The 12,833-nt window shown below is 51.9% G+C and overlaps 1 protein-coding gene and 1 long non-coding RNA gene across 2 annotated transcripts in view; one reads left to right on the top strand and one right to left on the bottom strand.

Moving 5' to 3' along the window:
* The window catches only part of LOC115651913 (pantothenate kinase 3-like), a 30,912-nt gene extending 28,644 nt beyond the window's left edge, over nucleotides 1-2,268 (bottom strand). Inside the window, exon 1 of the mRNA XM_030563212.1 lies at nucleotides 1,560-2,268. Coding sequence (XP_030419072.1) covers nucleotides 1,560-1,974 — 415 coding nt within the window. The 5' untranslated portion in view covers nucleotides 1,975-2,268. The remainder of the gene's footprint in view (nucleotides 1-1,559) is intronic.
* On the top strand, nucleotides 1,957-8,254 carry LOC115651914. The gene is made up of 3 exons (XR_004000489.1): nucleotides 1,957-2,041; nucleotides 4,426-4,545; nucleotides 7,700-8,254. It is a non-coding gene; the product is annotated as an uncharacterized LOC115651914 (long non-coding RNA).
* Nucleotides 8,255-12,833: the final 4,579 nt, after the last annotated feature.

Genomic DNA, 12,833 nt, shown 5'->3' with positions numbered 1-12,833 from the left:
TGGGAAACACGGGAGCACACCGCGGGGCTGGATTCCTGCTTGGAGGGGGGTGGGAAACACGGGAGCACACCGCAGGGCTGGATGCCTGCTTGGAGGGGGGTCGGGGAACACCTGAGCACACCGCGGGGAAGGATACATGCTTGGAGGGGGGGTCGGGGAACACCTGAGCACACCGCGGGGCAGGATGCCTGCTTGGAGTGGGGGACGGGGAACACCTGAGCACACCGCGGGGAAGGATACATGCTTGGAGGGGGGGTCGGGGAACACAGGAGCACACCGCGGGGCTGGATGCCTGCTTGGAGGGGGGGTGGGAAACACGGGAGCACATTACTTACCACGAGCACGATCCTCAGCTTCCTCCTCAACATCAGCTTCCAGCTGCTGCAACTGGCTAGCCCCGGGGCATTTAAAGGAGGGGTCAGGTGAGCACAGGGCAATGGAGTTTGCTTGATTCCCAGAGAGGCTTCTTCAGGTATGCTGGGATACCTGCTTATGCCACGGAGGTCAACAAAAACGCTGGTGAGTGTCTACACCTGATGACCAGCGCTGGTGATCCAGCGCTGGATCCTCTACACCCGAGGCTCGACCGGGTGTACGGCCAGCGCTGCAAACAGGGAGCTGCAGCGCTGGTAGTGCCGTGCAGGTGTGTACACATCCTAAGTTGCAGCGCTGTAACCCCCTCACCAGCGCTGCAACTCTGTAGTGTAGACAAGCCCTGATACAGTAAGGGCTATACCTCAGTACTTCTGTTTAGCAAATTGGTCTCTAGCTAGTAGGCACCTGATTTAAAAACAAAACAAAACAGGGCTTGAAAATATTATCAGACTAAAATCTACTGGAGCTTATCTGTTTAGCACATTCTATTCAATGCACAAATAACACCTCATACTGAGGTTGCTTCAGTTATCTTATTATTTTAAGGTAGAGTTGCCTCCTTCCAACAAAAAACTAACTTCAGTGCAAATAAACCTTTCACTTTTGCTTGAATATTGCTAAGCCAAGCCCATGGGTGAGAGCCACCCAAACAGCAGCTGCTCCATGCCATACTAAGATGAAGGCTGTTTTCCCTTTTGCCAGCTACCTCATCTACATGCCAGTTCCAACACAGCATTCCTAAAACATTGGTTTTCTGATCTCATTTGCTCCTTACCCGCCTACCTAGCTCCCCCTGCAGCCCTGGGCAGCGCTCCCCCATCACCATGGCACTACTCCCTGGGTGATTCGTTCATTCCCCATCCAGGCTCTAGGTCCACCTTTGGTCACTCCCACCTAACCCCACCTACTTCTCATTGCCCCCTCCCATTTCAACCTCCCCCCATCCCCCAACTCTACTCCCCCCGCCCTGCTCGCCCCCACCTCCTCCCAGCCCCGCCCACCGGCCTCGCCCCGCCCCACTCCCTCCTCCCCTGCCCCGCCCCAGCATCACCTCCGCCACAGCCCCGCCCACCGGCCTCGCCCCGCCCCACGCCCTCCTCCCCAGCCCCGCCCCAGCATCACCTCCGCCACAGCCCCGCCCCCGTCCCGCATCACCTGCCTCCCCGCCGTCCCGCATCACTTACGCGGGCGGCTCTTGCGGAGGGAGTCGAGGCGCTGGCGGGACACGGAACCGCCCCGCTCGCGGGGGTGGGGCCCTGCCCCGCTGTCAGCGTCCGCGCCGGCCCCGCTGCTGCGCCGCCGCCGCCAGGAAGGGCCGGGCTCCCGCCTCCGCTTCTCCTCCGGGCCGCTCGCCGCCGCCGCCTCGGGGCTACCACCGCCATTCTGCAGCGGCTCCATCCGCAGCGCGGCCCCGCCGCTCTCGTCAGCAGCAACACCCGCGCGCCACCGCCGCAGCCAACACCTGCACTGCGCCGGCGCCAAGCGGCCCGGAGCGCGCCCCTTCCTGGGGGGTGGGACAGCCCTAGAGTTCCTGCCAATCGTCTGTTTCAGAGGCCAGAGCGACAAGAGCACTGACCAATAGAAGAGGGACATGGCCATCGAGGCGGGCAAACAGCACAGCGATCACCCTGGACCAATTATATTCTCCAGTCACGGATATTGACAGGTGAATTCAACGAATAATGTGGCGAGAATTCACATAGGGCGTTTCACACGAATTTATCGGGCGACTGTTTGAGTCCTGCGTTTTAGGAGGAAGAGTGACAGGAATTCCGTCCAATGGAACGCTAAGGTTGACGGAGCGGGGCGGGAATAGAGGAATGATTGACAACCACCGTAGCTATAACAACACGGCCAACTAGAAAGCCGCGTCCGGCTCCGTGGCTCAACCTGCGATGGGCAAATTCCCCCAGAGGGCGCCGCGGCGCAACCAGCGTGCGATTCATTTGCATTATATGAACATATGCAAATAGCAGAGGCCTAAAAGTGGGCGCCCCCCCGCTTCCCACGGCAGGCCCCAACCCCCCCTCCCGCGCCGCGCCCCCTGCTTCCCACGGAGCCCCCCCTCCCGCGCCCCCCACAGCCCGCGGAACCCTCTCCCCACCGCATCCCCCCTCCTCACGGCAGCCCCCCACCGCACCCCCAGCTCTTTGCCCAGTGCACCATGCCCCCCACGCCCTACGGCAGCCCACCGCACTATGCTGCCCACTACCCACAGAAACCCCTCACCGCACCCCCAGCACCGTGCCCTCCATGGCAGCCTGCCGCCCCCACTGCACCATGCCCCCCACGCCCTATGGCAGCCCCCTGCCCCCACTGCTCCGTGCCCCCACTCTCCACAGCAGCCCCCCACTGCACCTCTAGCACTGTGCCCCCCCATTCCTCATGGCAACCCCCTGCCCTGATCACAGCATCCCACCTCCTGCGAGGCACCATCTTTCTGCTCCCTACAGTAATCCCCTGCCCCCTCTCCCTTTCCCACTCACCACAGCACCCCTTCCGCAGTAATTCACTCCCACAGCAGCCCATCCCCCGCAATGCACCCCCATTCCCCACAGCACCCTGTCCCCTGTTCCCCACTGTAACCCCTGGGCCCTGCCACCTCCTTAGGGTTACCAGCTTTCCAAAACCAAACACCCCAGCCCCACCCCTTCTCCAAGGCTCCATCCCTGCTGGCTCCCGTCACTCGCTCTCCCCAACCCTCACTTATTTTCACCAGGCTGGGGCAGGGGGTTGGGGTGTGGGAGGAGGGTGAGGGCTCCAGCTGAGGAGATGGGGCTGGGGATGAGGGGCATGGGCTGCAGGCTGGGGCAGGGGGTCGGGGTGTGGGAGTGGGTAGGGGCTGTGGGCTGGGCGTGCAGGATCTGGGGTGGGGCCAGATATGAGGGGTTAAGGATGTGAGAGGGAGATCTGGGATGAGGCAGGCGGTTGGGGTGTATGTGGGGAGTGCAGGCTCTGGCTGTGGGTATGGGCTCTGGGGTAGGACTGGATAAGAGGGGCTTGGGGTGCAGGAGAGGGCTGAGGCAGGGGGTGTGGGTATTGGAAGGGATATGGGCTCTGGGCTGGAGTGTGTAGGCTCTGGGGTGGGGCCAGAAATGAGGGGTTCAGGGTGCAGGCAAGGGATCTGGGCTGAGGCAGGGGTGTGGGATGCAGGGGTAGGGGATCCAGGCTGTGGCAGGGGGTTGTAGTACAGCTGGGGGCATGGGCTCTGGGGTGGTGCCAAAGTTTGGGATGCAGGAGAGGGTACGGGGTCCATGCGGTGCCTACTCAGGCAGCTCCCAGGGACAGGGGCAAGCACAGCAGGGCGGTGGGGGGGTTGGTCCCCTTAGTGAGGCAGGGGCCAGGGTAAGTACAGCAGGGCAGTGGTTCCTGGAGTGAGGAAGGGGCCAGGAGCAAGCAGAGAGGGAGAGGGTATGTCAGTTCCTGGAGTGAGGCAGGGGGCGGGGCTGGGGGCAAGCACAGAGGGATATGGGGGACAGGATCCCCCCGACGTGGTGTGGAGCCTTGGGAACCAGTTCTCTCCAGCTGAGCTGCGGCTCCTCCAGGCAGCAGCAGCTGCTCTTCCTGCCCTCCTGGCAGGGAGGCTGATTTGCGGTTACTCCTGTAACTGGACTTCACCACATGCTGCTGGTTGCAGGGTTTTGGGGGGAAGGTTTTGATTTATTATGCCCCCATGCAGGTTCGAGAGAGTCCAGGGAGATTACTGCTGAACCCAGGAACCTGAGTAGCAAATACTGCCTTCTCAGCCACCCTGGAACCTGTATGGGGCATATCAAAAGCTTCTTCAGGACCAGAAGCGCTTTTCCCCGGGTGGCTTAGGGTCTGGGGAGGGGAGGCGCGGCTGCAGCTGGCCCAGGACTACTCTGGGAGGGAAGTGCTCAGGGATGGGAACATATCTCTGAGGAGTATACAGAGACAAAAACAATCTTGCTGAAGTCTTGGACAATGTGTCCCAGAGAGCACTAGACCATGTGTCTTGTGCAAAGCTCTCTAGTTTACTAGCACTTCTCTCTGTGGCACTGATGGCAAGCATGATAATTTTTGTGTCAGCTTCCTCATTGGGACTACAGAGCAGCTCCACGGAACGCTTGAGGTGGCAGCTTCATTATACCATGCAACGACTGAAGTCTTTGAGCAATTCTTCACATGCAGAAGCATTTTTCCTGCAAGGTATGTGATTAACTAATCTTTTGTCCAAGTATGAGACAATAGCTTCTTCACTGTAACATTGGAGATGTTTGTGGAGTCAATGGTTTTGGACTGGACAAGTGCAATACCATGGAATCTCTTCTTTCTGGTAATATTTTTAATTGATTCTTCTGCGTATGTGTCAGACACAAAGTGGACTTCGTCATAGGTTCAGTATTTTCTCTGTAGCCTCAGAATGAAGTATTCAGCCAAATCTTGGCCAGTGTTAACAGGTTCTGATTTGTCGAGAGTTATCTCTCAGCTATACTATCCATGATTGCTATACTGAAAAGTCTTTGCTGGATGACGGCACGGGTTAGGGTGTCAATAGGTGCGGGCTCAGAAGGACCGAGCAAGATGTGCATTGGTTTGCTTTTCGCCTGGTGCACATGCATTGTTCTGTTGCATTTGAACAATGATCATGGTACCACAGAGAACTTGTACTTTCCCAAAGTCTTGTACTTTCCCCAGATCAACATCATACTGAGGTCTGGATACAACCAAGAGATGAGTAAACAATTACCAGTCTGTGGTTAGCTCTGTAATAGTCCCTGCCACCTTCACTCTGACTGTTCTCTTTGCATTTCAGCACAGCTTTAGTCTGTTCTTGAGTGGAGTCCATAGACTGACAGAACTTCGTATAATTCTTTGGGTTTTGAAGGCTTCATACAAGTCATGACCTGAAGTATCCATTCGACTGATATCTATTAGCTGTCTCATCACTGAAGGCTGCTTTCATCATGTTATCAATGTCAGGAAAATCCAGTATTTATTACTGTTGCTTTTAGCTTTTGATGCAGCACATTACATACATTCTTGGTGTAAAAACAACGAGAAGTCCTTGTGGCACCTTAGAGACTAACAAATTTATTTGGGCATAAGCTTTCGTGGGCTAAAACCCAGTTCATCAGATGCATGAAGTGGAAAATACAGTAGAGAGGCATAAATACGTAGCATATGCAAAGATGGGAGTTGCCTTACCAAGTAGGGATCAGTGTTAATGAGCCAATGTGGGAGAAAGGGCTTCCAAATTATACCAAACTCAACCTCTTTCCGATGATACCATATTATCAAAAGTACATCAACTGGAGGATCTGGAGCTGGGAAGCAGGGGCAATGAGTCCGCCCTGCCACACCACGGAGGGTGACACCATTTAAATTATAATGTGTGGACTTACAAATCAAATGGTACCTCCCTTAACCTTTCTATCATTAACTTTCTCTGTGGTACCATAACCGTTATTCAAATGCAACAGAACAATGCATATGTGCCAGGTAAATATCTTGCAGGGCTTTAGCTCTTTTTATGCCAGGATCTCAAAGTGCTTTGCAATATTAGTTAAGCCTGGCATGCCATTAATTTTTCTAAACAGAGACGTAAACAGGAATACAAATTTGGCCACTTTTGGAGGGGCACTTCCTGTATCCTGTAGCTGGAGGAGCTAGCTCTCCTTCCCACCCCGCGGCTGCTCCCCGGCATGGCATGGAGGACCTGGTTCTCCCAGCCACACCTGGGGCCAGTGGAGCTGGCTACCCTTCCCCGCCCCGAGGTGGTGGAGCTTATTCTCCCACAGCAGCTGGAGGAGCTTTCATCCCCCCTGCTGCCCCAGGGCCAGAGGAGCTTGCTCTCCCCGCCCCAGCTCCAGAAGAGTTCTGTGCCCCCACTGATGGGGGGGCATGTGCCCCTGCTCCCCCCCCCCACACATTCCCCTGTTTCTAAATATTTTAGAGATGGAGAAATAGACACTCAGAGGCTGATTTTTTCAGAGATGCTGGGCACTTACTGTTATAAGAGCACTGAAAGAAGTGGGTGCTAGATGGCTGACATACAAAAGTAGGTAGTATTGTTAATAAATTAATAGATTCAATAAAGTTGTTATGCACTACCAATAACTTTCTGAGTCAAGCTCTTAACACTTACCATTCCAGTTAACTACAATGTGAGGTGGGGGGGATGTAATTCCCCTCTGAAAATCAAACCCTTGGCATGTCAGACCCCAAAACTGAGGCATAATAAATGACTGGCCACTTCTAATTTTGGCATTAGTAACCTGCCCAGAGCCATGCAGCAAGTCAAAGTAGGACTAGAACATAGGGATACTGCTGTACACAGTATTGTGCTCTGAACACTATGTAATCCAGCTTTCCGGTGTAACATCTGGTCCCCGCAATGTCGGTGCTTAACCTGAACTATTGTGGATGTGTTTTCAAAGATCCTTGTGCTGTTTTTGAGTTGAGGCCTGGAATAGGTAACCACTCTATTCTTAAAAACATTATCACCATTAATCTATACCTTTTAGCTTAACTCTGTTCCTTCTGAGAAATGGGATTATCCTGTTCTGATCAGAATATGAATCTAAAAATTAGATTTCTCAGTTTAAGAGAAGCCTGTTTGATTAAAAAAAAAATCTAAATAATTAAAAATCTAAAAATTTCTGTTGCAAAAATATGTAACAAATCTGATCTCTCTTGCTCCCAGAGGAATGCTTGCAAAGACCTCAGCCAAAAAAAAAAGATACAGAGTTGTCATGCACTGCAACAGGGACACTGGGCAATGTTTGCATTTTGAGAGTCAGACTAATTCAACAGCAAAAGAGAGGGGAAAAATCACTGCAGTGTACAAATAAAATAAGCGTTGGGCAGCCCTAAGCCAATCCAGCTCCACAAAATAGCAGCATCTAGGGTACTGCCGTCTTCCAGAGCAAAAGATTGGGCAGAAAAAAGAGAACAGGATAGAAAAAGAAACATCCATCTTCAGTGTCTGCTGGAGCAGCAGTTTGATGTGGTTTATAGACCCCACGCTAAAGTTATAGGAGTGGGAAGGGGGCACCTGTGCCCATTGTTGGGAAAGGTCCAAGCGCTGGCAGAATGCCCCAAAACCACCACAAAGTTTGACACTTCCTGGAACTGGCAGCAGATTTGACACTTTCTGGGATTGGCAGGCTATTATAGATGGTTTATCCCAAGTTTCACCACGATTGAAGTCCTACTGACAGACTTGGTGATAAATATAGCCCACAAGAAGGTCTGGTGGTTTCAGGACTGCACCACTAGCCTTCAAGAAATTGAAAGGCCGACTGATACGGGAACCCATCCTGTTCCACCCTGACTTTTTTAAAAACCTTTCACTCTGCAGATGGATACCTCTGACATTGGCCTCAGGGGAGCGTGTCCTCCCAAGCGGTAGAGGGAGAAGAACACCCAGTCCTTTACCTCAGCCAGAAATTGTTCGGCCAGGAAGTTGTGTACTCAGTAATAGAGGAGGCGGTCTTGGCAGTACAATAGGCTATTGAAGCACTCTGCTACTACTTATGCGGACAGACATTCCATCTCATGATGGATCATGCACTCCTGTGGTGGCTGAACACCATGAAAGACCAGAACCGGCGGATTATAAACTGGTACCTCAATGCCGCTGTACAAGTTTGAGGTACTACAGTGAGTGGGACGTGATCATAAGAGCATGGGAGTTCTTTTCATGGGACGGAGGAGACCCGTCTGCACAGACTCCAGTGCCCAGCTTGAGGAGGAGAGTATGTGATGGAGTTTTTTACAGACCCGACACCAAGGTTAAAGGAGTACTGGAGCAGTATTGGCCAAGAATGCCCTGACCCCTCTGCAGCTGCTGGGCATGCTTCCTATCCTGTGGAGGACCTGCTTAAAAGGGAGCTCTGGCAGCTAGGTGAGCAGGAGAGTGTCATAAACAGATAGCTAAGGGTTAATGTCTCTTTCACCTGAAACACCTGACCAGAGAACCAATCAGGAAACCGGATTTTTTCAACCTTGGGTGGAGGGAAGTGTGTCTCTGAGTCTTTTGTCTGTCTGCCTGTTTCCTCTGAGCTTTGGAGAAGTAGTTCTATTTTCTAGTCTTCTGTTTCTAAGTGTAAGGACAAAGAGATCAGATAGTAAGTTCTATGGTTTCTTTTCTTTGGTATTTGCATGAATATAAGTGCTGGAAATGCTTTGATTTGTATTCTTTTTGAATAAGGCTGTTTATTCAATATTCTTTTAAGCAATTGACCCTGTGTTGTATCATCTTAATACAGAGAGAACATTTGTGTTTTTTCTTTCTTTTTTATATAAAGTTTTCTTTTGAGACCTGTTGGAGTTTTTCTTTACTTCAGGGAAATTGGGTCTGTGCTCGCCGGGGAATTGGTGGGAGGAGGAAATCAAGGGGAGAGCTGGGTGTTGGATTGCTAGCCTGATTTGGCATTTCCTCGGGGTGAAGAGGAGGGGGCTTTTGTTCCAGGATTGGGAACGGAGAGGGGGAATCACTCTGTGTGGTTTCACAGAGCTTGTGTCTGTGTATCTCTCCAGGAGCACCTGGAGGGGGGAAGGGAAACAGGATTATTTCCCCCTTGTTGTGAGACTCAAGGGATTTGAGTCTTGGGGTCCCCAGGGAAGGTTTTTCAGGGGGACCAGAGTGCCCCAAAACACTCTAATTTTTTGGGTGGTGGCAGCAGTACCAGGTCCAAGCTGGTAACTAAGCTTGGAGGTTTTCATGCTAACCCCCAAATTTTGGACGCTAAGGTCCAGAATCTGGGAATAAGGTTATAACATGGTGTAGCAGCGGCGGGATATAGACAGAATCCAGAAGCCAGTAGGAATATTATATTTTTCTTTTCTCTGCTAAGGGCTTTTTAGCAGAGAGAAACAGTTTGGTTTTAAAAGGGAACCAGAGAGAATTTTTTTTTCTGCTCTCTAGCAGTTTGTGGTTTGCATATTAAGCGAGAAGACTGTTAAGGGTCTTTTGTCATGCAATAGCCCTCCCATTAGGAGGCAAGTATCAGCACTTATATGCATGCAGATAAAGTGGTTTTTCTGGTTTCCCTTAATTGAACATTAGCTAGAGAGAGAAAAGGAAAAAAGCACTGTTGCTAGGCAGACTTCAGGAGGCAACAGAGAGCCTGCAGTTCAGAAGATAAACATCGGAGGGCACCCCAACACAAGAAAACAGGAACCATGACTTCTAAGGCAAGGATTGACGCCGAAGAACAAATCAAAGACGCTGAACACAGGCGACAGATGGAGATGAAAGAAAAGGAAGAAAGCCTCAAACTGGCAGCCTTCCAAAGAGAACAGGCAGCCCAAGAGGCAGCACACAAAAGAAAACTAGAAGAAGAAGAGGTGGCCCACAGAAGGAAGCAAGAAGAAGAAGAGGTGGCCCACCGCCGAGAAATGGAAAAACAACAAAAAGAAAATGAAGAGAAGGAAAAACAGAGAAAACATGAACTGGAGATGGCAAAAGCTGGGCTGCATGTGCCAGCCAACCCTAACAACCCGGCGCCAATTATTGCTCCACAGCACAGGAAATTTCCCACCTACAAGGCAGGTGATGACACCGAGGCCTTCTTGGAAAATTTTGAAAGAGCCTGTCTTGGGTACAGCATCCCCGAAGACCAGTACATGGTAGAATTAAGGCCACACCTCAGTGGACCTTTAGCAGAGGTGGCAGCTGAAATGCCCAAGCCGCAAATGAATGACTATAAACTTTTTCAAACCAAGGCCAGATACAGGATGGGGATAACCCCAGATCATGCCCGTCGGCGCTTCAGAACCCAAAAATGGAAACCAGAGGTGTCATTTCCCAAACACGCCTACTACATTGCAAAAAACTATGAGGCCTGGTTAACAGGAAACAACATTCAAACCTTGGAAGAAGTGAACCTCCTCATACAAATGGAGCAGTTCTTGGATGGTGTTCCTGAAGACATCACACGGTACATACAAGATAGAAATCCCAAAACTATCGCTGAGGCGGGGGAGATTGGAGCCAAATGGATGGAACTGGCAGAAAGCAAAAAAGCTACTGTCAAGGGGAACGATTACCCCAGGGGGCACACAGACCATAAACCCTACAACCGAGGACAGCCAAAGACCCTCCATACCACCCAAGTAAAGCCACAGATACCCTACTCTTCAACCTCACCAGTCTCCAGTAACTCCCCTCGGCCCAGTGAACCATCAGATGGAAGATGCTTTAAGTGTAATGAACCGGGACATATCAAGGCCAACTGTCCCAAGAACACCATGCGAGTGCAATTCATTACACCACCATCACACCAAAGATCCCCAGGCCCAGATGCCTCTCAAATACCCTTGGAGCGAAGGGAAAATTTGAGAGTGGGCGGAAAGAAGGTTACTGCGTGGAGAGACACGGGGGCACAAGTGTCAGCTATCCACCAATCCTTCGTTGACCCCAAATTCATCAACCCAAAGGCCAAAGTTACCATTTACCCCTTCATGTCACAAGCTGTAGACTTGCCTACAGCTGAACTGCCTGTCCAGTACAAAGGCTGGTCAGGAATGTGGACTTTTGCAGTCTATGACAATTATCCTATCCCCATGCTACTGGGGGAAGACTTGGCCAACCAGGTGAGGCGGGCCAAGAGAGTGGGAATGGTTACCCGTAGCCAAACCAGGCAAGCTTCCTGAGCCGTCCACAGAGGCCCCGTCTGTGTTACCAGAGACCCAGACAGAGGTAGTGGACCCGGATTCCATGCCTACCACTGAAACAGCCACAGCATCTCCAGTCCCAGGCCCGGAACTGGAACAGCAACCAGCACCAGCAAGTGCAACCACATCTTCAAACTCAACGCCAGAGGGCGCCAGCAAGCCAGAACTGGCAGAAGCAAAAGACAGCCATACCCAAAAGGCTCAGCCAGAGCCTGAAATACCCTCAGGTGCACCAGCGGAGAGCGGTTCACCAGCAACGGAAACAACCCCATCACCTACATCGCTTCCAGAGGGACCAAGCCCAAGTCCACAGTCTGAGGAAAAACTGGTGACCCCAGCCTCAAGGGAACAGTTCCAGGCTGAGCAGGAAGCAGATGACAGCCTTCAGAAAGCGTGGGCGGCGGCACGGAGCACCCCACCGCCTCTCAGCTCTTCTAATCGATCCCGGTTTGTTATAGACCAAGGACTTTTATACAAGGAAATTCTTTCTGGTGGACACCGGGAAGAATGGCAGCCGCAAAAACAGTTGGTGGTTCCAACTAAGTACCGGGGGAAGCTCTTAAGCTTAGCCCATGATCATCCCAGTGGCCATGCTGGGGTGAACAGAACCAAGGACCGGTTGGGGAAGTCCTTCCACTGGGAGGGGATGGGCAAGGATGTTGCCAAGTATGTCCGGTCTTGTGAGGTATGCCAAAGAGTAGGTAAGCCTCAAGACCAGGTCAAGGCCCCTCTCCAGCCACTCCCCATAATTGAGGTCCCATTTCAGCGAGTAGCTGTGGATATTCTGGGCCCTTTCCCAAAAAAGACGCCCAGAGGAAAGCAGTATGTACTGACTTTAGTGGACTTTGCTACCCGATGGCCAGAAGCAGTAGCTCTAGGCAACACCAGGGCTAACACTGTATGCCTGGCCCTAACAGACATCTTTGCCAGGGTAGGTTGGCCCTCCGACATCCTTACAGATTCAGGGTCTAATTTCCTGGCAGGGACCATGGAAAAACTGTGGGAAACTCATGGGGTGAATCACTTGGTTGCCACCCCGTACCACCATCAAACCAATGGCCTGGTGGAAAGGTTCAATGGAACTTTGGGGGCCATGATAAGAAAATTCATCAACGAATTCTCCAATAATTGGGACCTAGTGTTGCAGCAGTTGCTGTTTGCCTACAGGGCTGTACCACATCCCAGTTTAGGGTTTTCACCATTTGAACTTGTGTATGGTCACGAGGTTAAGGGGCCATTACAGTTGGTGAAGCAGCAATGGGAGGGGTTTACGCCTTCTCCAGGAACTAACATTCTGGACTTTGTAAGCAACCTACAAAGCACCCTCCGACACTCTTTAGCCCTTGCTAGAGAGAACCTAAAGGATGCTCAAGAAGAGCAAAAGGCCTGGTATGACAGACATGCCAGAGAACGTTCCTTCAAGGTAGGAGACCAGGTTATGGTCTTGAAGGCGCAACAGGCCCATAAGATGGAAGCATCATGGGAAGGGCCATTCACGGTCCAAGAGCGCCTGGGAGCTGTAAACTACCTCATAGCATTTCCCAATTCCTCACTAAAGCCTAAAGTGTACCATGTTAATTCTCTCAAGCCTTTCTATTCCAGAGACTTACAGGTTTGTCAGTTTACAGTCCAGGGAGATGATGCTGAGTGGCCTGACGGTGTCTACTACGACGGGAAAAAAGACGGTGGCGTGGAAGAGGTGAACCTCTCAACCACCCTGGAACGTCTGCAGCGGCAACAAATCAAGGAGTTGTGCACTAGCTTCGCCCCATTGTTCTCAGCCACCCCAGGACGGACTGAACGGGCATACCACT

This window comes from Gopherus evgoodei, chromosome 5 (assembly GCF_007399415.2).
Source record: "Gopherus evgoodei ecotype Sinaloan lineage chromosome 5, rGopEvg1_v1.p, whole genome shotgun sequence".
Classification (NCBI taxonomy): domain Eukaryota; kingdom Metazoa; phylum Chordata; order Testudines; family Testudinidae; genus Gopherus; species Gopherus evgoodei.
This window is presented reverse-complemented; position numbering and strand designations above follow the sequence as displayed.